Source organism: Balearica regulorum, chromosome 16 (assembly GCF_011004875.1).
Source record: "Balearica regulorum gibbericeps isolate bBalReg1 chromosome 16, bBalReg1.pri, whole genome shotgun sequence".
NCBI lineage: Eukaryota > Metazoa > Chordata > Aves > Gruiformes > Gruidae > Balearica > Balearica regulorum.
In genome coordinates this window covers 14,660,323-14,684,737 of record NC_046199.1, presented here as the reverse complement: position 1 = coordinate 14,684,737, position 24,415 = coordinate 14,660,323, and the positions used below count along the sequence as shown (strand labels likewise).

The following is a 24,415-nucleotide window of genomic DNA, read 5'->3' as shown; positions in this document are numbered from 1 at the left end:
CTTGGCATCGTGCGGGATAGTCGTCAACTTGCAGACAAAACCCAGGTTCAGTAGCATTAACACTGAACGGCTGAAACACCACAAAAGGGCTGGAAATCACCACAGTTATACATCGATCCCTAAAATTACCCAACGTGGACAGATCTTTCTGTCCTGGTGCGCTGGGATTGACCTGTCAGAACACCACCACCCCCACACATCATCTGCGATTCTACCACAGCGATGTTCGACTGCAATGGTGGTTTTAATTCTTACTCTTCCTGGTGTGGTTTTAATATAGAAACAAGGCTATAAATGCAAAACCTTCTCAGTGTTTGTTAGAAGGTTTCTTCTGGTCTCAGAGATGCCATCAACTCTTTGGGAGTGGAAAAATTTTGTGTTTGCATTCTGCACTATACCGTGAAGGCCTGGCAAATCACTAGAGCTCTTCAAGATAAAGTCAGTAATTAAATAAACTGCTTGCACTGCGAGTCCATGCATTAGGCATGTAGCAGCGATTTAACCACCTCTAATGAACACGCAGACTTCGGGAGCACTCCAAAAACCAACAGGCATTACCTCCCCTCCACACTCAGACCTAAATACCGCCGAGGGGACCGAAAAGACAATATTGCTCCCGTAGCGAGCTACCTAGAAGACCACGCTCCCACGGCTCCCTCCAGAAAGGCACTGGAAGGGGTTTAACCCGACAAGGCAAGGCAGGGGACTGCCTCACACCGTGCCAAGTGGCAACACACCGCCTTTAGAGATTTTTTTTCCCTCATACCAAAGCGAGCAGCGATCGCTCCCCTTCAGCGGGCGGCGACATCTTCAACCGCCCTCCCTCAAACAACCGCCGAGCCGCCCGGCGGCGGCGGGCTCAGTGTTCGACTTGTCAGGTCTGATTGCTCGCCCCGCTCGGCGCGCAGAGTTAGGGCTGCGCCGTCCTTGCGCTGTTGCTATGTACCGCCTGGTGCGGCTGGGCCCGCTGCGGCGGTCGGTGGTACCGAGCAGCCCCCGGTTCGCTGCTGTCCCCCGCGCTTTGGGTTGCGGTTCCTGTCTCACCCAGGCTGGCTTCAGCCCCTCGTTGCCCCTGGTAACGCTGCGATCTGCTGCCGGGAGCTCTGCTAAGGTAGGTGGGAGGGTGTGTGGGAGCACTCCCTGTGAGGTACTGCGCTGTGTGAGGGGGCAGGGCCTCTGGAGGGAGATGTTTTGCTGAGGAGCGGATAGCAGCTTTCAGTAAAGCACAAATTGGCCGGGCCTGGAAGTGGTTTTCAGCGTTTGGGGGTGTTCTCCAGATAAGGGGTTCAGCTGGCCTGTACCTCCTCAGTGGTGTGTGTGTTTTCCCTGGAGCCTGCAGAGTTGGAGCACTTCAGGTGAGTCATGAAGAATAATTTTAAAAAGGGGGGGGTTAGTAGTTCACGCAGACGGGGAGAAGCCCAGGAGTGGTGGCGGCTCTCAGGGTTTTCTAAAAGCACCCTGGGTCTCAGCCCCTGAAGATGGCAGCTGGCAGGGTGCCCGCGGAGGGTGCGGTGCCTGGCTCTGCGCCTTTGCCTTAGCTGAGAGATAAAATGCAAACGTGCACCCCATTAATTGTGTGTTTCACCTTGCTTTCAATATTCAGCTGATTTTTTTGGAGATGGGAAAGAAAAATTTTTTGTGAATTTCTACCATTTGTTGGTTTGTTTCTAAATTTTAACTGATTCAAGGAGAAAAGCAAATGAATGCCTTACATGGAACTGGTTTTTACACTGCAGTAGACTATTAATTGTGTTTATGCTGGGATCCTGTAGGAGACGGGGACCTGCTTGTGCCAAGATTGTGAATGTGAGCTTTCAATACAAAGCCTTATCTGCAGTTTAATTTCTACAGCTTAATTTTCAGGTTAATTTCTGTAGCCTCATTACAAAGCATAACATGATGTTTCAGATTTGTTTTCATGCCTTAGTTCATCCAGAAGCTGAATCTTTGCCTAAGTGATATGAATAAAACTAGCTTTCTAGCAGAATTATATGGGAAATCAGTAGCTGTCTTTTGCTAAGTAAGTTGTACGTCATTCAGGACACGACCGTACTGGGTAGTCCAAATAATACCTGTTGCAGTGGTACTTTTTAACATCTTGCTTCAACACCATTCAGAAATTGCCTGGCAAGTGAGCCTGAGAGCATGAGTGAATGGAAAGGTACTTGGATGATGAAAACAAGCTGGTTTTCAGTCTTCATGATCCATCTTGCAAGTGTGGCTGTAAGACACAGAGCTCTTGAGGCTTATGTATCTCTGTAGATTGTCAGCTCCTGTTTTCATGGCAGCTATCCAAAGAAAATTTTTGTATTTGGCTCCTTAAATGGATAATGATCATCTTTGGATGGAGAATTCACTATAAGCTATTAAAATGCCATGCAAACCATGCTTGGCTCTTAAGAAAATTACACTGTTGAATAAATGAGTATTCTTGACTAAGCATGTGATATTGATTGAATTGTTAGGACAGCTTTTGGCAGAAGGTATTATGAAACTATTTTGTTCAGTTTATTCAACTAGTTCCATTCAATAACTCAGTATTTAAATTTTACAGGCTGGGAGTTAAAAGAGCATTCTTTCCTCCCTGCTCCCCCCCCTTCCTATAATAAAACTCAAGATTAAGAGAATGAGTTCTGAAACATGGTGAAGTAGCAGCCATGTAGTGCAGCCATGTAGTACAGCCCTGTATGGAATCTAATTACTTCCAATGTCTAAAAGTAATTAGATTATCTAACTAGGAATCCATTCTTTTGCTTAATGAGCTTGCTTCAAAAATATATATATTTGAACTTTTTTTCCTCATTTACCATCTAGTATTAAAACTGCTTGGTTTAAGCAATAAAGGATTTCTTTTTTTCCTGGACATTTTTCTTTCTTAGTCAATTTCTATTCAAATATGGTTTTGGCTTATGAGAAAATAAATAAAAAGTCTACCATTATCCATTATGTTTGAAAATGTTAAAAATACAGGGATAAGACTAAGTTGAGCTACTCAATTCCTTAAGTACATCTTTATGGATCAACATGATTTCCTGTCAAAATGAAATACAAAGTAACACAAATTACGATTAAAAAAGAGAAAACCAGCAGATTTTCAGGGGTGCTGTGGCTGGTGATCGCTGATTAAAGTGATTTCACCCTACCATGAGTATTGTAAGAGGAGCCTGCCTTGTATCCTGATTTACAATCTCACCAAGTCCAAGGATTAATCAAAAGTGGTTTTCTTCTAATGTGTGTGCCCTGAGACCGATGTAGAGCAGGACAAAGTGGTGCCAGGCAGGCGGTAGCTGTACCTGTCCTCTGGGGAGTGGTGGCCTTTAGTTGTCATGGCTGCTGCTGAATTCAGCGGAAAAGAAAGGACTCTCCTAATCGTTCCTGACAGTTGCTCGCTATTAGAGAAAAATCCTGAGGTCTTTGTAGAAACACTTTCTTTCTCCAGTTAGTGTTTCTTCTATGGCAAGTCTGAGGAGGTATCCAAGGGCTCTCGTAGTACTAGCAGCATATGTGCCCTGCATTGCACTGTCAATCAGATTGCTTTGGGGTAGATTTTAGTATGGAGTTCTGCACTTTAAATTTACCCAGATAAAAAGCTGTCAATAAATTGTAGTATGACAAATACTTTCAGTGACGTTAGGCTATTTGCACTGGCCTGTGTGGGTAGCTATTGTCCACACCGTGGCAACAGTATCGCTTGTTGCTGTCAACAGTAGTAGTTCCCAGTTCTTCCTTTTTTCAGCTAATCTACAGAGGGCGATTTATAGGAACTTAAATGTTGAACCCCTTCTATCAGTAAGCCAGGATCAGCATGGTATCATGTAGGCTTCCAGTGCCATCAGCTGCGTAGCCCTTGAACAAAATGCTGCGTTACAAGAACTCGGTGTATAAAGCTGAGCAGTGGGTGTGAGCAAAGATCTCTGTGGCAGCTCTGTCTCATCTCTCAAGCAACTGCGTGGGTGTGCCTTGGCACACATTTGGGTCAAATGGAAGACTGGGACTATAATAACTCTTTTAATTATGAAACTTGCATTGTGGAAGAACTTGCACCAAACTCAGTGCATCCCTTTGATATAGGGATAGTTGGGAAAAGGGAGCTTGCATGGGCTTTGCCACAGGCGTCTGCTAGCCTGATGGGAAAGAGCAAAAATGTGTTAACTATCTTTCCCAAAGCATTCTGAACAGCATTCTATGCCAGCCACTTCTTTCATTATTTCAAACTGGTTCAACTGACTAGAATATGATATTGTGCTTACTGCTAATAAATACTTTTAATTGTTTTCTTTTTAGAATGCAGGTGTATCCCCTGAAAAGGCAGCCACGGATCCCAGTGGTGAGAAGAAGAAACTCAACAAATCCCAGCAACTGAAACAAGTTTTTAAAGAATATGGTGCTGTAGGGGTTTCATTCCATGTTGGAATTTCATTAGTATCTCTAGGAATCTTCTACCTGGCTGTGTCAAGGTGAGGTTTGTACAGTTGTCTGTAGCCTCAGTGTAATAGTTTAGCCAAGAAAAATACCTTACTGTTGTGCTTATTTCTGGAAGGAGACACACATTTTATGTCTGTTTGTTTGATCTATACACAGTAATCTTCTGAATTTTTGGTATAGATGGATCCACAAATGGATCCAGTCTCCCATCAGGCATGAGAGAAGACAGCTATACGTGGCCTTTTTGCATAGGTTCACAGCCCAGGGTGGGCAAGTGAAAACAGCAGAATAGAGACTGCACCAGAGTAACTGGCCCGATGAGAGAGTTTATTTTTGTTCTGCAGCGATATCTTTTGTTCTCAAACAGTAGTATGGTCTGTAAAGATAGAGCCATACAAAAGTGCTGGAGCTTAGAGATAAATTTATTTTTTCTGGGTGTTGAACTCAGTTTCTGCAGTTGAGACTGCAGAAGGCAACGGCCACTAAGACAGGATTAGATTAAAAAAGAAAATACTAGATAACTGTACAGGAACCAGGTGGGAAGCTCTGTATGTGGCTTCTGGTGGGAATGCATCAGTTAGTTATAGATATATCAGTTGAGCTTGAGGTATTTCAGCTGAGGAAATAGCGAAACACATTGTTTCTCAAAGCATTCTGTGCTGCTTACTCTTGGCTTCAGTGCAAATATGTGAATGCTTGATTTCTCTTGTTTACTGCATTGTGGCACACAGTGACAATGCCAGCTTTTTCCTTCAGGTATGACTTAACTCTCAGTTACAAGATACTATACTGGCAGATGAAGGGAGAAAAGTTTCAGTAACAACTTCTTTTGGAAAATTACTCCAAACATGGGAGCCTTGATGAAAGCTGCTGTATCTAGAGAGACTTAGTATTAATGGATTCGGTGGGTAAAGCTTATTTGAGATCCATAATACTTCCTTCACTTGCTGGATTTTAGATCAGATAATACTTGTCATTTTAACAGCTTTTTACTCCTCTGTTAGAATACTCTAAGCCTAACAACAGGGACTGTATTGTAAATTTTGGGAAGATGAATTTCCAATACAAATTCATAAATTTCTAACTTTTAAAATTCACAAGTAGAGAAATAGATTATTTTGTCTCTGAAGGTTGAGCATGGGGCTGAGTATTCTCCATGTCCATGCTGCAGCTATGCAGTTGTAAAACTACAAACATATTTGACTTCGCAGGGAGCTTTTCAATTTAAGAAAAAAAAAAGTGCATCTGAAAATATTACATTGCTAGAGAAGTAACTTGAGCTGTTACTGCTGAAATAATTCATTGTTTTCATTGTTTAACAACATCTAGATTTAAACATAAATTCCAGAGTTGGGAGTATGCCATGTTAAATTCCCTGAAAAAAATAGCACTTTAAATTTATATTCTTTAGCATGCAACCTTAAAATAAACTAAAAAATCTTGTTTTCTTTTTTCCCCAGTGGTGTGGATATGACTGCAGTTCTCTTCAAACTTGGTTTCAGTGAATCATCATTGCAATCTAAAATGGCTGCGGGTACAAGCACATTTGTGTTGGCATATGCTATTCACAAATTGTTTGCTCCGGTACGAATCAGCATTACCATAGTCTCTGTGCCATTCATTGTCAGATACTGCCGGAAGATTGGTTTCTTCAAACCTCCTGCCCCAAATCCATGATGATTTCTTATTGTTTTTTACCTTTTTTTTTTTTAATGCTCTATATCCATGTAGCTCTTCAGATTGCTAAATTTCTTTAAAAGACTTATTTGGATTCATGTTAATGGTGACCTCGTATTGCATTTCTTACTTGTCCTTTCAGGTAAATGTCACACTGAGAAGTGCTATCCTTATCTTTCCCTTTTGCCACCTCTTCTTTAGAAAAACTTGTTAATGGTATCTGATTTCCACTGCAAGTGGTAATATAAGTGCTTGACAATGAGCAACCTCTTTAGAACACACAGTTCTGGGTTTTTATAATCTAGGGTTTTGGGCTTTTTCCCCCCCCCCCCAAATAGATGGGCAGCATTAGTTTATTACTGTGTATGTTGGGAAACAGAGTAAGATTCTCTTCCTAATAGTCTGTGAAATAAACAATAACCTACTATATGAATAGTTCTTTAGATGAGTGTATATATTGGACTTCAAAGCAGTAGGTGGGTGCACTTTTGTTATAAGAGGCATATATTATGACCCCAGTCTTCCAATACAACACACATGCTGAACAACTAAGTGGGAATACCCATATGCTTAATTATTGCACAGTGATAATTGTTTTAGCCAGAATAGGTGATGCACTATTCTGAAACTATAGGTCCTTTGTGGTGCTTCCATGTTTCAAGATTTTATTGTTTAAAAGTATGCTTTATTTATAGGCTAGGAACTGGCCTTACTTAAAAGTCCTTTTTAATTTTTTTTTATGCCTATAGACTCAGAAGGAATCCTGAGTCTACTGAAATCAGTGTAACCAGAATTACCTCCCATGTGAACATATTCCAAAGATCAAGTCAGAGACAAGGTATCTGTGGGGTTTTAATGGAGTGAGATCTGGCTTTGTGCTGGAAACATTTCTATCTGTAAACTAACCCTAGCAGCTTTCTGCTGCTCCTGTGGATGGAACTCAAATCTGCGCCTGAAGTCCAGACATTACAATTCATGCCTTCTCAAGAGCAATTCCTGTGTTCTTGTCTGACAGACTGTTGAACATAGCAGTTAAAGGTGCTTTGCATTTCCTTATTTGGACACTATTCCTATGTTGCACATGCATATGTTCACATACCCCTTTTCAGTTAACCTAAAAACTGGGTCCCAAAACTAGGCAGTCAGTATAACATTGTAGTAAACCTGGATTTCAGACTTAGGCCTGTGCTTCTGTAGGATAACTTGAGCCAGACCTAGTGGTCTTTTGGACCTGGTCTTCCTTCCAGGTCTGCTCTTTTTATATTGACTTTGTGCTTACACTGACCCCAAGGTAGCTCTGACACAGATTTGTGTATACAGAAATTTGAAGTAAAATAGCATGAAATTACCCTAGTGATCAGAGTAGTTTGGGGTTTTTTGCTGAAATTTAGTGATTGAGAGGAAGGAATCATGTGGTTAGGATGGGAGTTAGCTGAGGGAGGGAAGGAAGAACAAGTAACTTTGTTATCAGCAAGCTACTCACTCAGCCATAACATTAAATTGCACCTTAACTCCTTTCCCCTGCACAGAGTCCAGCCCACAGGCTGGCTGGATGCTCTGAGGGTTCTCAGGCTCACAAGTGAGCAAGCAGAGTTTGTGCTCCAAGGTGATGAGTCACAGCCACATCAATCCTTGTGTCTGTATTATTGCTGCCACTGGATTAAGACAGGGAAAGTGTGAAGAGATATAGTTTACTTCCTCTGCCCTGGAGAAGCAAGCTGATACTAGAGACCACCACCTGACAACAGAGCCCCTGTTATCCCAAATAAGTCACCAGCACTAACTAGAGATTTTCTTGTAGTAGAGAAACAGAACTTCGTTTAAGTTATGACCAGAATTCAGATTACCTGTTAAGATAAATATGGTTGTATAAACTACTGGCAATTTGTTTGGATGAAGTTTTTTTGCAAAGTATATTTTAAATTACTTTGAGAATATATTTTGAATTCTAGAATCTTTGCTTGTAAAGGGATCATTTTTTAAAGTGGTTTGTAAAATAGTGAAGATGGCCTTAAAGTCTTATAATGAAAATACAATAAATTGCTTTCTCTTAGTTTGCTTGAAGTGTTTTACTGGAAAATAGTTGGTTTGTATCTTACAACAAGAGATATTAATATTAGTTCCTGTTATATATTCCATTTGATAACAATACTTTCCAGACCTTCCAAAAAAGGAAGCAGCAGGCCTACGTTTCAGTAGCAGCAGAAACCCCACGAGGTAGGTAGCACCACAGTTGGTACTTACCTTGTAATCCTGTGTTGTGCCTGTAGAATAGGAAGTGACCACATCTACTTGGTGGTGGTACCAGCACTTTGAGTAAGAACTTTATACCAGCTTCCTTTTTGACAGAGGTGGGAACTAAACTTGTTTTGTGATCACAGACAAGGAGTCAAGCTGTACTGGTGGTAAAGAGACCAGTGGTTAGAGACAGCCAGGGGAAGTGATAAACACCATAAGGAACATTACCATGCTGGTGGCAGTATATAACAAGTCTTTATTTAAAAAGTTGAGTGCTCACATTTAAGACAAAATAGAGACAAACATAATGCACACATCATTTTTAGGACACTTAGAGAAATGCATTCACCTCACTCACTTTCCAATTACACCACAGTTTGATACCCTTAGCAGCCCAGTAAGTTAGGAGGCAGGTATCTCCGGGATATTGCACTGTTCAATAAGCTAGAACCACAACTTCCTCCTGTTGTTGGGACAACAAACCATTACTAGGACAGACCACATCATAAGAGCCTTGAACAGCTTAATACTTACATCAACAGACCTGGCCCACATGTAACTGATTTCAAGTATGTTAAGTATTCCACAACCTCCAGCTAAAAGTCAAATAATTTTACACTGCAGTTAGAGTTTAAGACAGAGCAAACCCAAAGATTTGCATTCCAATTGCCATTGGAGTCCAAGACCTGTTTTTCCTATTGTAAGCATTACAGTAGTCACAGTATGAGACTCCTCTTGTTGATCCCATGAGGTTACCCCTGCTAAGACTGTGTTCTGGATGGGGCAGCAACATCACTCTTTCTGCTGTTGGGCATCTTCGTAGAATTTGCTGTAATCCATGGATGAAGAAGTACATCCTTCAGGGGCAGTCGATGGAATGGGTTATGCTTCAGAAGCTTGGAAATCAAATCCCTCGCACCTTCTGTTACAAATGGAGGAAACTTGAATTCCACCTACGGAAGAGGAAGGACACTAAAAGATGATGCAAAAATTCTTTAACCGAACTAGAGAGACAAAGGGCTCTACCCTCCAAGGTACATCTAGAAAGGAAAGTTGTGTCAGCCTTGTGGGCTGTGCACTGTATGCCTATTGAGATGAGCTTAAGTAATTTCATCATAACCCTGAAAAAAGCAAGGTTCTTGCTGCTTGTAGAAGTTAAGCTAGTGTATTTGTCAGTGTAGTTCAAACAGGATTAGCTTGCTGGAACCTTTCTGAAAAGTTAAGCTTATATATAAAATGAATATTTAACATTCAAAAACAAGTTAGAAAAGGAAAAATGTGAAGATTAGTTGCTTTATGAGAGAGGTAGGAGTTCAGATGCAGGCAGAAACAGGGTAGAACCAAGGAAGTCAAGCAAGGTATCTTGGGGTCTCATCAGTCATTCTACAGAATGACTGAAGACAGTTTTAGGCCTCTAGTTTTATGCATATCATTGTGTCTCACTACAGTTCTAGTTACAATACGTGCCCTTCTTCAAAATGACCATTTGTTAAAGCTTCAGTAAGACAGAACTGAAAGGTAGCAGAATTCAGCTACGATAAGCATTGGCACATACCCTGGAAATAGCTCTGTAGGTTTCCTGGTACGTTTCTGCTTCAAAAGGTGGTTTACCTACAAGGAATTCATAGCACAGAACTCCCAGGCTCCAGATATCCACCTTTTCATCATGTGTTCTCCCCTCAATCATTTCAGGAGGCAGGTAGTCAAGGGTCCCACAGAGAGTTGTTCTCCTGAAGAAAAGTATAAGTTAATCATTTACTGATTATGGCAATTATAAGTTCCATTTCAAAAGCCAGACAGAAGCTAATGCTGGCAATCATCTGCACCGCAGCACGGCCCACCCTGGGTAGGCTCAGCACCACCAGAATACCTGGTAAAGAAGTTCCAGCAGTAAACTTTCTACTTTTGCCTTAAAGCGTCTCAGTCACTGCAATCAGTCTTATCCTTCCTTTCTTCCATCCCCATATAGTCTTCCTTCATCAGGTGCAATTCACACTAATTAAGGAAAGGTCTTAGGTATCTTGCTAGTGTGGTGTCTGAACACACATGCTGGTCTGTCATCCCACTGTAACCCTACGGCAGTACACCAGCCTTCTCCAATTGTTTCAGGGTCAGCAAGTTTTGCACTACACAAGTCAAACACAGGAACAGAACACTCCTCCTGCTACACAGGTTGGCTATAAAGACCTCTGCTGCAGTGGCCCAGTTCTTAAAGGATTTTTTCCAGTATTTTAGGAAGTTCACATTTACCTCCATTCCACAACTGTAAGCATGACAAGAAAGCTAATGTTTTCACTACAGAAGTATTTCACTGCATAAGATATATATTGCATTCTCACCTAGAAGATGGAGCATGCACAGACCATCCAAAGTCAGCAATTTTTAATTCTCCGTTTGAGCCAAGCAGCAAGTTTTCTGGCTTGATGTCTCGGTGAATCACACTCTTTGAATGACAGTATGATAGGGCATCTGCTAGTTCTGTGATGTACTGTATTCAGAAAGAGAACAAATCTTTAAGACATTGTCGCTCTAGCTTATCTGGCTACAGTATAGCCCTTTCTAGGCATAATTAGTAGTTTAAGTTAGAGCAATCATTCCTTAAGCCCTCGAAGTCTCACAATACAGGCCCTGCCTGAAGTGACCAAGCTCTTGCTATTAAGCAAGACTGAACACTGTTTATCAGTGCTGTGCAGCAATTTGTCTTCCCAACTTATTCGTTCTTACAAGTGCACAAGCAAACCAGCATCTAAGCAGTCTGTTTCACACAACAGACTACAGAACATTATCTGAAGAACTAGCTTTATGCTGCAGATACTCAGATAGGAAGAGCAAGTAATGTTTAAGCAGCTAGAACAACCTACAGTAGCAGTTCTTTGCTCGTCAAACTTGGTAAGCTTCTGAAGTTCTTTGTAGACTTCTCCACGAGGTGCATACTCTAGGATAAGGTAGACTCTTGTAACATCATGGAAGTAGCCATATAACCTGAGAATGTTGGGGTGCCTGCAAAGAGATTTAAATATTCTTCTGAACAAGGTATTTGTCCATAGAACTTTCAATTTCCCTTTCCTGCCTCCCCCCTTTCAAGGCAAGCATAGGAACTTCAACATCCTTCAAGCATTGCTTCTGCTCACAACACAGCCATTAGGAGAGCTTCACAGCAGATAGATGGTGTTTATCAAAGCAGCAGCTTAGACTCCCTATAGCAAGCAGCTAGCCAAGATTCCTATCTGCTTGAACATCCCTCTACAGCAGCTGGAAAAGCAGCTTACCACTGAAGGTAGCAATTCCTATGGGGTTTAGTGTGTTTAAGCTTAAATTCCTAAACACTTTCTGTGAAAGAACTAATTTCTTCAGCAAGTTGGGCTTATTTTTCCAGAATACCAGAAACAAGCTTGGACTCAAGAAATTGAAGTTTCTCCCACATAAATCCAAGCAGCAGACAAGGGTTGGGTTTTGGTGTTGGTTTTTTTTGTAGTGGGAAGACTTATTACCAAAGGTTATTTCATTGCAAGCTGGACAAAGGTAAATCTTGGTGCAGAAAGGAAAGAATCCTAACTAGCAATTTCAAGGTGTCATGTGTTTAAGAAGCAGCTTCTCTCTTCTTCAACAGTGTATGTTATCATAAACAAAGTTACTTTATTTGAATACAAACAAAAGCAAAGTGGAATCGATCACTAAACTTACCTAAGATGAGACTGTATTTCAACTTCTCTTCGTAGTTGATGTTCTACACCAGCTTCCTCAAGCTGTGTTTTAAAAAGTACTTTCAGTGCAAGAATAAATTTACTCTGCTTTTCACGTGCCAGATACACATTTCCAAATTTTCCTTTCCCCAGCGGACGACCAATTTCAAAATCATCAAGAGACCACTGCCTTCTGCAAGGGGAAAGATAGAGTTACAAAAGCTAGATACTTGCGTGGGCTTTGGCACCTAGGTTTACAATTGATAACGTTCCTGTTCAATAGATACTTCGTGACCCAAGCTATATTTTAGTCTTTACAAAGCCAAAACTGTGTATACCAAGCCAGGCTCATTTCAATGCGCTAATACAGATGTACTTACTAGTGCGTGTCAGAACTGGCTACCGTAGCCATACTACAAGTTAACTTCATCCGTGGTTAAACACCAGCTTCTCACGCATATGAAGGCAGCTTTGTTTTCAAGCGTACATCTTGTGACTGGACCAGCAGCTATCAGCGTTCTCTTGTGTGAAGAGCTATTACTCATTTAGCTGAAAGCATTCTCTAGATTACAGAAAATCCTTGTTCCTGAGAATTATCAGGTCAAAGTAAACTTTCCTAGGTTTTCATACATTGTCTCTGAAGTGCAGGGCCACTGTTCTCTGCAACCAAGGGGCTCAAGTAGCCTTCAGCTTAGCTGCAACTTGGTTGCTGCACAAAATTAAAACCAAGCCTAATCCAACAAGACTCAGTTAGCTAGAACAACTTAGGCACGTAACTTACTTTTTAGTCTCTTCATTTTTCTTTTTAGCAGTCTCTTCATTTTTCGGTTTAGAGGTGCTGTCTGCTTCAGAATTTTTTGCTACATATAGAGAAGTAGATCAACTTTATGAACCAGACCCATGAACATAAATCAAAAATTCATATGGAAGCAAATCTAACCTCTCTGTAGTAACTGCAACAGTTCTTAGAACACATTCAATGACATTTCAAACAACCTAGTATAGTTTACTATTGGCAAAGCAGCATAGCAGTTATCAGTGCTATCAAAATGTAATCCTAAAAGCTCCCTTAAAATAAAAAACCATTATGCTTCCCCCCAAAAATACAGTATTCTTGTAAGAGATTAACATGAATACTGGAAAAAACGTCATGTACGAGTGCCAGGTACATTCACTCACAGCTGACTAGTGAGCACCTGAAAACTCAGCAACCATATTGGCTCTAAACAGGTAATTCTGGCAACAGGGTAGTGCAGGAACACCTAAGCCGCAGTACGTGCTGCTATGCCGTTTCTGGGCACAACCAACGTCTCTACAGGACTGTCCCACGTCATCAGCATCAGCTTTAGGTTTCCTGCACTGCACTCTGCTTCACAGAGCACAAGTATCCCCAGTGTCACAACCACACAGCTACAGGTACATCACCTTCAGATTTACCAGGTACTGGAGCCTGTTGAGGTTTTTCATTGTTCTTGCTCGGAACCTGAGGCCTAGCAGTTGGTTGGGCCAGAAGTTTTGGTCGCAGCTGCTGTGTTGTCTGGTTATTAGACAGTTTTTGGTTTGACAATACAGGTTTTTGTGATTGCACAGGAACTCGCTGGGCAAAATTCGAAGGACACAGAACACGTTGTGCTTGAACTCCACTGTTCAGTAACCGGCTCTGGGTGGAATGCTGAGACACAGGGACACGTTTTGGGCCATCCCCAATGGGATTAGCAACCTTCAAAAAGACAAGATAACATATTAATTGTAGAATAGCATGCTGCAACCTTTATGGCCCCATTCAGTAGAGCAGGAAAAAACACAAAGCACATTAACAGGAGATAGCAGGGTAGTCTGATCTCATGTTCTATGAATGAAAACATTCTTAAATTTCTACATTGACAAGAAAAAGCTAGCAGTTTTCTACAAGAGCACACTTATTTAAAGCTAGCAGAACTTTCCCACACACATCTGAAGAACATCAGCCAAAGGTATTAAGGCAGCAGATCCATACTATAAAAGCATACACCGCTTTGAGTCATTGCTTTCTTTAATGCTGTTCATCTTAATATACCTTGTACTGCAATGGGAGTTCAGCAGAACAAAGCAAGTTTATTTAGTAAGGTTCAGCTATCTGCTTTTAATCATTTGTTCCAGTGAAGGAGGGTAGTTTAGGCTTACATTTAAGAAATTCTTAGTCGTTCTAGGATACTTTGGCTACAGTTAAACTCAAATGATGATTGGCTTCTCACATTTTTGACACTCTAATGATACTGTACAGCAATTTATACTTTTTTCCTTCCCTAGATATTATTTAGTCTTCTAGCTTAGTTCACTAGAAATATTATATTAATAGCTTGATCAAAAAGAAGCTTTGTTTATGCTATTCTTGAAGCCTTACCAGGACCGATATGGTTTTAAGTTAAAATAATGAGAACATATCTGTGTTTCCATATAGAAGAAACTACATCATGAGGGTGATCCCGAGCACTGCTGCACAGGCACACCAATAGCGACGTGAACGCAGTGCTTGCTTTTGGAAGCCACACCTGGAGTAAGTTGGCTACACGTAATTGATCTCTCTTTAAAGAGAGAGATCTTATATTTAAAATATGAGGAGGATTTCCCAATTCGTGTATGGCATACTAAATCAACAATAATAAAAAAGCCAGCCCTGGGCATTGCTCTCTCCAAAACTACTGAAAGACAAAATCGGCAATTATTTCCTGCACACAGAAAACGTTCTTTCAACACAGTTTTCCCCCTTTTTTTGCTATTTAGTGCAGTTAATAATTAACACAGACCGCTCGAAACCCGCGGCTCTTGTCTGAGGAGGAGACACGCACCCAGCAGCCGGGTGAGGGATTTACCTTGGGAGCACGACCGGGGTGCCCGGAATGGTTCTCCTTCGCGTTCTTATCCATAGCACCCGAGAAGAAAAGCTACATACAGCCCAGCCTGCGGATGAGACGGACCCAACAGGGGTCAGTTCCACACGAAACGCTACGCCCCGGATCGCTCCTTCAGGACGCGCCCCCACCCCCTTCGAACGCCGGGAGGCCCCGAGGCCGGGCCCGGAACGGCCGGGCCTAGCACAGCACGGCACGGCACAGCACAGCGCCTCACGGCCCGGCCCCACAACCGCCAGCCTGCGCTCGCAGCCTCCAACCAGGCCGGCTGGGTCCCACCGGGGGCGGCCCGCTCAGCCCCGGCCTGCGGCCCGCTCAGCCCCGGCCTGCCGCCCGCTCACCCCCTGCTCCGCTCCCTCCGGCCGCCGCGGCTGTTTGAATTCAAACCGCCCTCCCTTAAATACCCTTTAAACTACGGCCTCTCGCCATTGGCCCCTCTCCCGCCATTCGCGCTTGCTGATTGGCTCCTTTTCAACCGGCCCGCTCGCCGATTGGCTCTCCCTACGCTTCGCTCGTTGCGAGGCTGAGCCTCGTCGCCGCGAGCCTCTGGGGCGCATGCGCAACGGCAGCCTGCTGCGTATCCCGAGTAGGTCTAACCCGCCCGCCCCGAGGGCGGTGTTTGCGCTACATGCGTATTTTACGTACCGTCTCTCCGCCGCTGGCTCCTTCCGTACTCCAACTGCGTGGATCGGCGCCCCGCTTACACACTTTTCTCCGCGAAGTCTCTGCCTGGCCGGGTCTTCCGTTACGCAAATCGCGTACGCCCAGACCACCCACCTGTGGCAACGCTACAACTACCGTCCCTTCCTCACGGCTACCGAGGCCTCGGAGCGTGCCCCGGCGGCGGGGGGAAGGGCGTCAGGTTAGTCCCGCATCCTGCGAGGCACCAGCCTCTTCCCTCTCCTCCTCCACACACGCACCCGCCGCCCCGGGCCGAGGGAGAAGGCGGTGCTGCCACCTCGCGTGGAGCCGAGCGCGAGTGGGGCCGGGGGCCATTGTGTCCGGCCGGCGAGGTAGGTGCCCCGGGTGGCAGCTCGCAGCCCCGAGGAGCGGGAGGACGGGCGGAGGGGTGAAGCAGGCCTCTGCCTCGCGCTCGCCCGGACGTGCGGCCCAGGGCAGCGCTCCACGTGCCGTCGGCTCTTGAGGACAAGTGCGAAGCGGACGCCCGCCTCGGCTCGGCTCGGCACGGGGCAGCGCGCCAGGGGACGCCCGGCCCGAGGTACCTTCGCCAGCCCGCGGACCCCTCGTGTCACACCGGCGGCGACCCGCAGCAGCTGCCAGAGCCGCGCAGGTTCTTGAGGAGTCACTGAGCGGCCGCCGAGGACCAGCGAGCGCGGTTTGTGAGTAGCGGCGCGCAAGGAGCGGGAGGTTGCCGTGCCGTCTCAGCCGCCGCCTGCCCCACTGGTCCTGCTCACGTCTGTGAGGGGGACCTTGGCCGCTGAGTGACCGGCGGCAGCGAAACTAGGTTCGGTACTTCGGGCCTCTGAAGAACCGCGATTGAAGGCAACTTTTAACTGTCCCTGCGGTGCTGAAAACAAGTGCGAAGGCGACTCTGGTGTGTGTGTTGGTGTTTACAAGTGATACAGGATAGGTAAAAAGAAGATGTCGGGTCGTCGTGTCGCTGCAGCATGTGATAGACGTCAGCTGCCGCGGGGCATGGGTAGCATGGCGTCCCCCCTCCTTGACCCGCGTCCACTTCGACTGCCGTTTCTTGAGGCTGACGTGAGTAGGACTTTGGGGAGGGTGGCGGTGCGCTCTCGGGACAGGCTCTCGGCCTGCGGACAGACCGTGCCGTCTGGCAGCGCGCGATGCTTGCGACCACACCGCCCGAGTGGCTGACGCGGCCGGGGAGGCCTGCGGCGCCGAGCGGCAGTGCCAGCAACTGGTTACCGCACAGCCCGCTCCGGTCCCCGTGCTTGGGATCCCGCTGTCTCGGCAGAAGCGCCGTTCCGGAGCTGTGCCGCTGGGACACAAAAGAACCCCGGCCTCCCGCCACCAGCCGCCCTCCCGTTGGGAGCCGGACCACCCCCCCCCCCACACACACCCCGGGCCGCTCAGCCAGCGGGGCCTGCCGCCCTGAGCGCGGCTCTGCCGGCCTCGGCCAAGGCCCCGGCCTCCCCGGAAGGGCGAAGGGGCAGAGGGACCCCGGCCCGGCGGCGGGCCGCCCTGCCCTGCCCCGCCCCGCCTCCCCGCCCCGCCCGGCCCAGCGCCCCCCGCCCCCCTTCCCCTCCCCCCTCCCCCCGGCCGCTCGGGGGCTCCCTCGGTGCGTCACCCGTCACGTGACACAGCGGGCCCTGGCAGCGCCCGGGCGCGCGCGCGAGGTGTCACGGTCATGTGATGCTGCAATTCTCTCCTTCAAGAGTCGCCTCCAATCGATTTGCGGGCGCTCGATGCAGCAGCCTTCGCGGAGGAGCATTCTGCGGTCCCGGCCGCCGCCGCCGCCTCCTCCCCTGCCGCCGCCGCCAATCGATGCGCTCAGGGCTCCGGTCGCCATTTTAGGGGGAGAGCGAGGGAGGCAGAAGGAAGGGTCGGTAGGTACCGGGGCCGCTCCGCGCTCTCCCTCGCCTTCGGCCCCGCTGCCCGGGCCGGGCCTCGCCCCCCGCAGCTCCCGCCCGAAGCTGCCCGTCCCTCCCCTCCCTTCACCGCCGGCGCTCGAAGCTCGTTTTCTGTGACCGCCGTGCTCCGGCTAAGCACTCCCCGCCCTCATTCAGTCCCTTTCCCCCACGCCCCCTCCCTGCCCGCTACTGGGCTCGCAGCCCGGGGCCGGGAGCGGCTGGGCGGGCGGGTGACCGGCGTCTGCCGGGCGGGAGGGGGCGCGGGGAGGATGCGTTCCCCGGGGATGAAGGGGGGAGCGGGCCGGGGCTGTGAGGGGGGCAGCCCTTCGCCTCCATCGCCTCCCCAGTGCCCGCCGGTGCAGACACACACTGACAGAACCGTCTTGCTAACTAATGCCGCGTTATTTCTGCCTTCTCCTGCTCCTTTGTACAGCTCGTGTTCTGTTTATTGGTGAGATTTTAATTTCTACAGCAAACGAGTGCAACAGGTTTTTCTTTCTTTTTTTTTTTTTTTTTTTTGTCTTTGATTTCTGTGTCTTGGAGCCTTAGCTAAAATATGGTAAGATTTGGTGTCTGCGCTGAAATTCTGCAGGATGTGCTTTATTTAAAGGCTGTAGTTGTTTCATGGAACTCTCTTGTATGTGATTTTCTCTTCTTTATTTATTTCAGGCCCCTCCAAGGCATTCCTTGCTCACAATGTATAGAACAAAAGTCAGTTTGAAAGACCGTCAGCAACTTTATAAACTGATAATTAGTCAGCTGCTCTATGATGGATACATAAATATTGCCAATGGCTTGATAAATGAGATAAAACCACAATCAGTCTGTGCACCATCCGAACAACTGCTGCACCTAATTAAGTTAGGTAAGCTGGAATAAAAAGCTAACATAAAAGTCCAGTTCCTAAATCCCTAGCTTAAATCCTTGTGAATTAAGACGTTAGTGTTACTGAAAAGACATCTTTTATGCAAAGCATAACATTTATAGATGTTTAGATACAGCCTTTGCCTCCGTGGCTTTTTTTGAAGGACATTCTAGTTCTACGTTTCATTCTTTAATATGTGTCAAAAGCAAACCAGATCGCCAAGCGTTGTCAAAACCTGTTTGTTTAAACTTCTTTAAGATGTAAGAATACCTGCCCAGGGTCCTGAGTGACTGGCAACCTTCTAAAAATACACCCCAGTAAACGGGATCACCGAGTCCGCAGACCTAATAGAAAATTGACCCGCACAGTTCTCTGCCAACTTCAGAAATATTTTCTATAAGACTTCTGACAGTGTTGGAAAGGGAGCAAGCCCTTCCAGTGGCAATCGTTACCAGCCTTTATATATCAGCTACAAGAAAATAAGCTTCACGGTCTAGGGTCTCAGCAAAGGTATTGCCTGTTCTCTCTCTGTGTATCTTTCTGGAAGTGCGTCTGTGCCGCAGTGCGTAGTCAAAATACCTGAGCTGCTGTTGAAACAAGCTGACGAAGTTACTGGAAGAGGTCTAGCCATAACATCATGTCTTCTCTGTATTGTAACAGAACTGGTTCTGCTGCCTGAACTAGTTGAGTTCCAAGAGTATAAATATGTGAAGCCTTGTGTCTGTTTGAAATAATAACGCTAGACTTGCAATTTGTAGATGAAAGCAAGAAAAACTTTTCTGTTGCATTTGATGAATTTATGATCACAGTTGGGCACATGGCTGAAAATTCTTGTGTCTGCCCTGTTACCACTTCTAGTGCTGAGCTGTCTTTGTTCTGTAGGTGCGTCCTGGAAGTAAAACAAAATAACAACAACAAAAAAAATCTGTAGAATGGGTGTGAAGAGGAGTCACAATTTTCATTTGCAATGCTGGGATAGTTGTTTGTAGAATAGGGTTTTTTCATTCAGTGCAATAAAGCAGAAAGGAAAAGAATCGGTAAATGTTTCAGTTCTTTATTTTCAATCTCATATAATAGTGTTAGGGCTCGTTTCTCCCTGTGGAAAGCTGACTAGAGGCCTGTCAATGGCTTAAGTAACTGATTGTCAGTGCATTTGTCAGTCCTTACCATTTACAGTATTTGCTGGTTGTATTTCCACAGTTAATTTTAAGAGCTGTCCCTCACTGTAGCGAAGCCGGAGTACCTCTCATTTCTCACGAGAAGTACTGCTGTATCCCTAAACATGCTCTGCTAGCTTAGCTTTGTCAAACGGGCTGTGGCTGTAAACCCTGCCTCGTAGCTGTTACAGAGGTCTATAGACCACCGACTGTCTGCCCGAGGAGGAGGGTAACCTGGTTTAAGTGCATCGACTTCTCTTTTTTTCAGGAATGGAGAACGATGACAGTGCTGTTCAATATGCAATTGGAAGGTCAGATACGGTAGCTCCAGGCACGGGAATTGACTTGGAATTTGATGCAGATGTACAGACCATGTCTCCTGAGGCTTCTGAATATGAGACTTGTTATGTCACATCTCATAAAGGACCATGTCGCGTAGCTACGTATAGCAGAGACGGACAGTTAATAGCTACAGGATCTGCTGATGCCTCAATAAAAATTCTTGATACAGAGAGAATGTTGGCCAAAAGTGCTATGCCTATCGAGGTAAAATATGACTTGAATCGTAACCACTTTGTGAGTTCTTGAGATGCTGTCTGTTCATGCCGTGTCCGTGCCTCGTGACTGGCTCAGTGGGTCGGACTAAGTATCTGTCTCACCATGTTTCCTACTCCAACAGCGGCTCATAAAGTACCCTTGAAGAAAAGGAAGAAGAAATAGGGCAAGTATACCTGGGTAACTTCTGGCAGCAGTCTAGAGAATTCAGCCAGAAATTCCTTCTGATAGTTGCTGATAATTGCTGTATTGTCTGAACACAGTTCATTTTTGAACCCACTTACACTTTTCGGCTCTACAGCCTCCAGTGTCTGTGTGTTTCAGAACAGTTTCACAGAATACGTATTTATCTGCTTCAGTTTTTCTCCAATGCAGTTATCAGGTAGCAGTTTAAAAGTGGATTGTTTCGGTTTTTGCACAGAGTGCACACCAAGTTCTCAGCAGTATCCTGCGTGAGTAACAGTTGCAGTTTTCCCGGTTGGGACAGCTTGCAGCGATACAGTATTTTGATTTGGACTGTTTATGACAGTGATGTGTTTTCTTGCATCAGTTCTCTGCTCCTGAAACTAGGTTGTCGTTGAGCAAGTCAGCTGACCTTTGTAAAGATACTGGGATTTTATCTGATAATAATATATAAGGGGCCTTGAAATGATTAAGGTAATAGTGATTGTGTGCCTGGTTACAGGTCAGAAAGGTAGCTGTTGTTTCCCACTTGGGCAAGTATAAAACCTACCTTTCCTGTTAAAAGCATGTTCTGCTTGCTAACACTCTAACTTGTTGAATGTTCTTTTTAGGTCATGATGAATGAGACAGCACAGCAAAACATGGAAAATCACCCCGTTATTCGAACTCTGTATGATCATGTGGATGAAGTTACGTGTTTAGCTTTTCATCCAACAGAACAGATTCTAGCATCTGGTTCAAGGGACTACACACTTAAATTGTTTGATTATTCAAAACCTTCTGCCAAAAGAGCCTTCAAATACATACAGGTTAGATACAATACCAGTTCAGAGCAACCAAAGCTTGAATGTATAAGTACCGAGGTATCGGTGAGCTGAATTGTGTCTGAGTTTCTACGTGGTTAGGTGTGTAGGAGTATGGAGCGACAAAATTTACAGGCATTACAGTAATTACATGTTACAAGTTTGTGCATAATGTGCACTTTAAATCCAGTGCCTGTCTGCTTTTTGTTAATCTAGACCAAATCTAATATGGGTAACTTTGAAGTCAGTTATATTCTCTTTGTTTTGGAGGAGAATTTGGGATTGTGTGGTGGTGGGCTTTGGGGATTGTGACTGGCTGACAAAGCCTCTTGTCACGTCTGTGCGATACCCTGTGAGCAGACACTGCACGCTGCTCCAGGACAAACACGACGATGCCTTCAAAGGTGGCCTGTCATTTGAAGCATTTTCTATTTTGCAAAACAAGAACACACTGTGCTAACTGATAATTTAACTAGTTTTCTAGCACTTTAATGCCACCAGAATTGACACTTCCATTTCAGATTTTTTTTCTTTCTTACACCAATTATGTATTTTTGATCAAACAGGAAGCAGAGATGTTGCGCTCAATTTCTTTTCACCCTTCTGGAGATTTCATACTTGTTGGTACCCAGCACCCTACCTTACGACTGTATGATATCAATACTTTCCAATGTTTTGTGTCTTGCAATCCTCAAGATCAGCACACTGACGCTATATGTTCAGTAAATTACAACGCAAGTGCGAACATGTACGTGACAGGAAGTAAGGATGGATGCATCAAACTGTGGGATGGTGTTTCAAATCGCTGTATCACTACTTTTGAGAAGGCGCATGATGGAGCTGAAGTCTGTTCTGCTATTTTTTCCAAAAATTCAAAGTATATCTTGTCAAGTGGAAAAGACTCTGTAGCTAAACTCTGGGAGATATCCACTGGTCGAACACTGGTCAAATACACAGGTACGTGGCAGGTGACCCCCAGGTACCATCCTTTTCAGGTACAACCCACGGCACGGGTGGTGATGCTGTCAGAACAGAAATTCTTAAAGGCAATGGGAGATGGCTGCTTGGAGGAAAAATTGTCCCCAATATTTGAAAACGCTTGACGTAGACTAACTACGGGAGAGAAGCTGTGATTCTTGTATGTCAGTCGGTGTAAACGTGTTTAGTCTGAGTGGATTTTAGAGACTTTTCTGACATCGTTACTCCATTGCTTTGGAGGGACGTTACCACTAAATTAGGGAAAAGTAAAAAGGAACACTGCCCTAAGGACTAGGATATGCAGAGGGTTTTGTTCTCTAGGTTTTTTTGGTGTGTTTTAGAAACAGTGACTATTAAGACAGCATCATCGCTCTTCTTGCTGGTGATCATTTAGATTTTGTGACTTTTCTATTTATTGCTAGACTAGGGGCACAGTTTAAACAGGAAGGGACAAAACTAATGCCTAATCCATCTGTAGCTAGAGGGGGCTGCTTTCCTGCAGGGTACCCACCCAGACGGGGAATTGAACCTGCTTTGGGGCAGTTGTTTTAACCATTAGACCCAAAAGATGGCTTTACTAAGCCATGGCAATATTCTGAAAAATAGCTACAGCTGTTTTTCTTTTTTTTTTTTTTTTTTTGAAGGATGCAATGGTGTGCAAGGTAGTCGTGCTCAGAGCGTGTGCTGACAATACCATGCTTTGATCTCAGCAGGACTTAAAGAATGGTTAAGGATGTGGAAGCTTTCAATATGATAGCAGCTGTGAAGTGCTTGGGTCAAGCAGGAACATGCTTAAGCATTAGGAGTCATAGCATAAAAGAGGAGCGAATGTTGACAATTGTGTGTGTCAGCTTTTAGGATGTGTACGGTCCTTTTTTGTATGCTAGCTCTATTTTGCTCTCAACCAGCAGGGTGCAGCACCTCCTTGATAAAACTTCAGCAAAATAAGTATCAGATAGGATGCAGGTGTGTGCATGGCATGGTAAATGCCTCTGCAGGAAACACACATTTTATTTGAAGGGTATGGAGGGACTGTATGGCCAAGGTAGGTCATGCAATGTGCTGGATGATATATGCATTAAAACCAAAAGTTGGCATTAGTAATGAGAATCTGTGTATTCTGTGGTCTTTCCCCTTAGTTAGGGCTGTAAGCCTCATACAAAAAATATAAAGCCAAAAGTGCTCTCAGAGTTAAGAGATTGTGCTTATACTGAGTGGTTGGGCTCCACTGACACAGTTGGACTAGTTAATCTTCCTGTCTTCTAAGAATTTTTAGCATATACCACGTATATAACTACAAAAGAATATTCATTATTGATTCACGTGTTGTATTTGGGAGTGGTAGGCTAACTGGGAAAATAAGGCTCCTTTGTAGACTGCAGAAATTGATACTTCTGGGAGGTTTATTCTCGGGTATCTGAAATCTTTGTAAAACTGATCCTATTAATGTTTTGCTGCATATATTTAGGAGCTGGTTTGAGTGGACGACAAGTACACAGGACACAAGCTGTCTTCAACCACACAGAAGACTATGTGCTGCTTCCTGATGAAAGGACCATAAGTCTCTGCTGCTGGGATTCCAGAACTGCTGAACGGAGAAATCTTCTTTCTCTTGGGCACAACAGCATTGTCCGTTGTATCGTCCATTCTCCCACCAATCCTGGCTTCATGACCTGCAGCGACGACTACAGGGCTCGATTTTGGTACAGGAGGTCGACGACGGACTAAGGACAGCTTTATGAAACAGTGATTATCCAGATTAATTATATCATCTTGTATCGATTGTACTGCCAACAGATGCCTAGATGAAAGCCGTGCTGTGTCTGGTTTTTAATTCTGTCAAATGTGGCAGAAAGATATCAAAATACTGAGACTAAGTTTTGCCCCATGCTAATTTTTTTTATTAGTGTGTGTGGCATTAATTTTTGTAAGTCATCTCTAATTGTACTCAAGGGGTGGGGGTGGGGGGAGAATAAAAGGATCCTTGCAGGAAGGATTAAACTTGTTCTCCTGTCTTTGTAAATCCCGTGAAAGATAATGTGACTGCATCTTGCTCAAACTGGGCAGTGTGAGCCAGTTTTGCTCCGCATTGTATCTCTGCAATCCCACTGAAGTCTGTTTAAAGAATGGATTACACAAGTGACTGCAGAACTTGGCAAATATTTTAATGAAGCCTTAAACTGCCTTCAGTTCTGATTCATTCTTTGTAAAGCTCTGGTTTGTATCTTTTAGTCTAGGGGGGAGCTTGGTGGATTTTTTTTTTTATGGATTTTTTTTAATTGGCCAAGTGGACCTTCAATTCTGAGCCAGTCTTGTGCCATAAGAATTTGAAACAGGATTTTAAATTGTTTAGATGAATTCAAGAAATGGTGTTCTAGTTCTGGTATTAAAGCTCAGACTTGAAA

At 44.7% G+C, this 24,415-nt stretch overlaps 4 protein-coding genes across 11 annotated transcripts in view; 2 read left to right on the top strand and 2 right to left on the bottom strand.

Moving 5' to 3' along the window:
• The window catches only part of LOC104639300 (disheveled-associated activator of morphogenesis 2), a 107,349-nt gene extending 106,414 nt beyond the window's left edge, over positions 1-935 (bottom strand). For all 6 annotated transcript variants that reach the window (XR_012837981.1, XR_012837982.1, XR_012837980.1 and 3 more), the window contains exon 1: positions 767-935. The gene's annotated coding sequence lies outside the window, so the exon portion shown is untranslated. The remainder of the gene's footprint in view (positions 1-766) is intronic.
• FAM210B (family with sequence similarity 210 member B) lies at positions 905-8,155 on the top strand. The gene is made up of 3 exons (XM_010307342.2): positions 905-1,111; positions 4,285-4,457; positions 5,886-8,155. The coding sequence occupies exons 1-3, from the start codon at positions 941-943 to the stop codon at positions 6,100-6,102; spliced, it is 561 nt and encodes a 186-aa protein (XP_010305644.2). The 5' UTR covers positions 905-940; the 3' UTR covers positions 6,103-8,155.
• A 421-nt stretch (positions 8,156-8,576) lies between these two features.
• Positions 8,577-15,682, bottom strand: AURKA (aurora kinase A). 2 transcript variants are annotated; one of them, XM_075768304.1, is made up of 9 exons: positions 15,560-15,682; positions 14,876-14,963; positions 13,461-13,743; positions 12,805-12,883; positions 12,025-12,216; positions 11,202-11,340; positions 10,680-10,828; positions 9,896-10,070; positions 8,577-9,293 (listed from the first exon to the last, which is right to left on the bottom strand). In XM_075768304.1, the coding sequence occupies exons 2-9, from the start codon at positions 14,927-14,929 to the stop codon at positions 9,102-9,104; spliced, it is 1,263 nt and encodes a 420-aa protein (XP_075624419.1). In that variant the 5' UTR covers positions 14,930-14,963; positions 15,560-15,682; the 3' UTR covers positions 8,577-9,101. The 2 variants fall into 2 exon arrangements, with proteins under 2 accessions (XP_075624419.1, XP_075624418.1); XM_075768303.1 differs by lacking the exon at positions 15,560-15,682 and adding an exon at positions 15,256-15,366.
• Positions 15,683-15,818: 136 nt separating this feature from the next.
• CSTF1 (cleavage stimulation factor subunit 1) lies at positions 15,819-24,415 on the top strand. 2 transcript variants are annotated; one of them, XM_075768300.1, is made up of 7 exons: positions 15,819-16,636; positions 17,275-17,445; positions 18,139-18,334; positions 19,760-20,037; positions 20,841-21,038; positions 21,599-21,989; positions 23,479-24,415. In XM_075768300.1, the coding sequence occupies exons 1-7, from the start codon at positions 16,517-16,519 to the stop codon at positions 23,736-23,738; spliced, it is 1,614 nt and encodes a 537-aa protein (XP_075624415.1). In that variant the 5' UTR covers positions 15,819-16,516; the 3' UTR covers positions 23,739-24,415. The 2 variants fall into 2 exon arrangements, with proteins under 2 accessions (XP_075624415.1, XP_075624417.1); XM_075768302.1 differs by lacking the exon at positions 17,275-17,445 and having other exon boundaries at positions 16,367-16,636.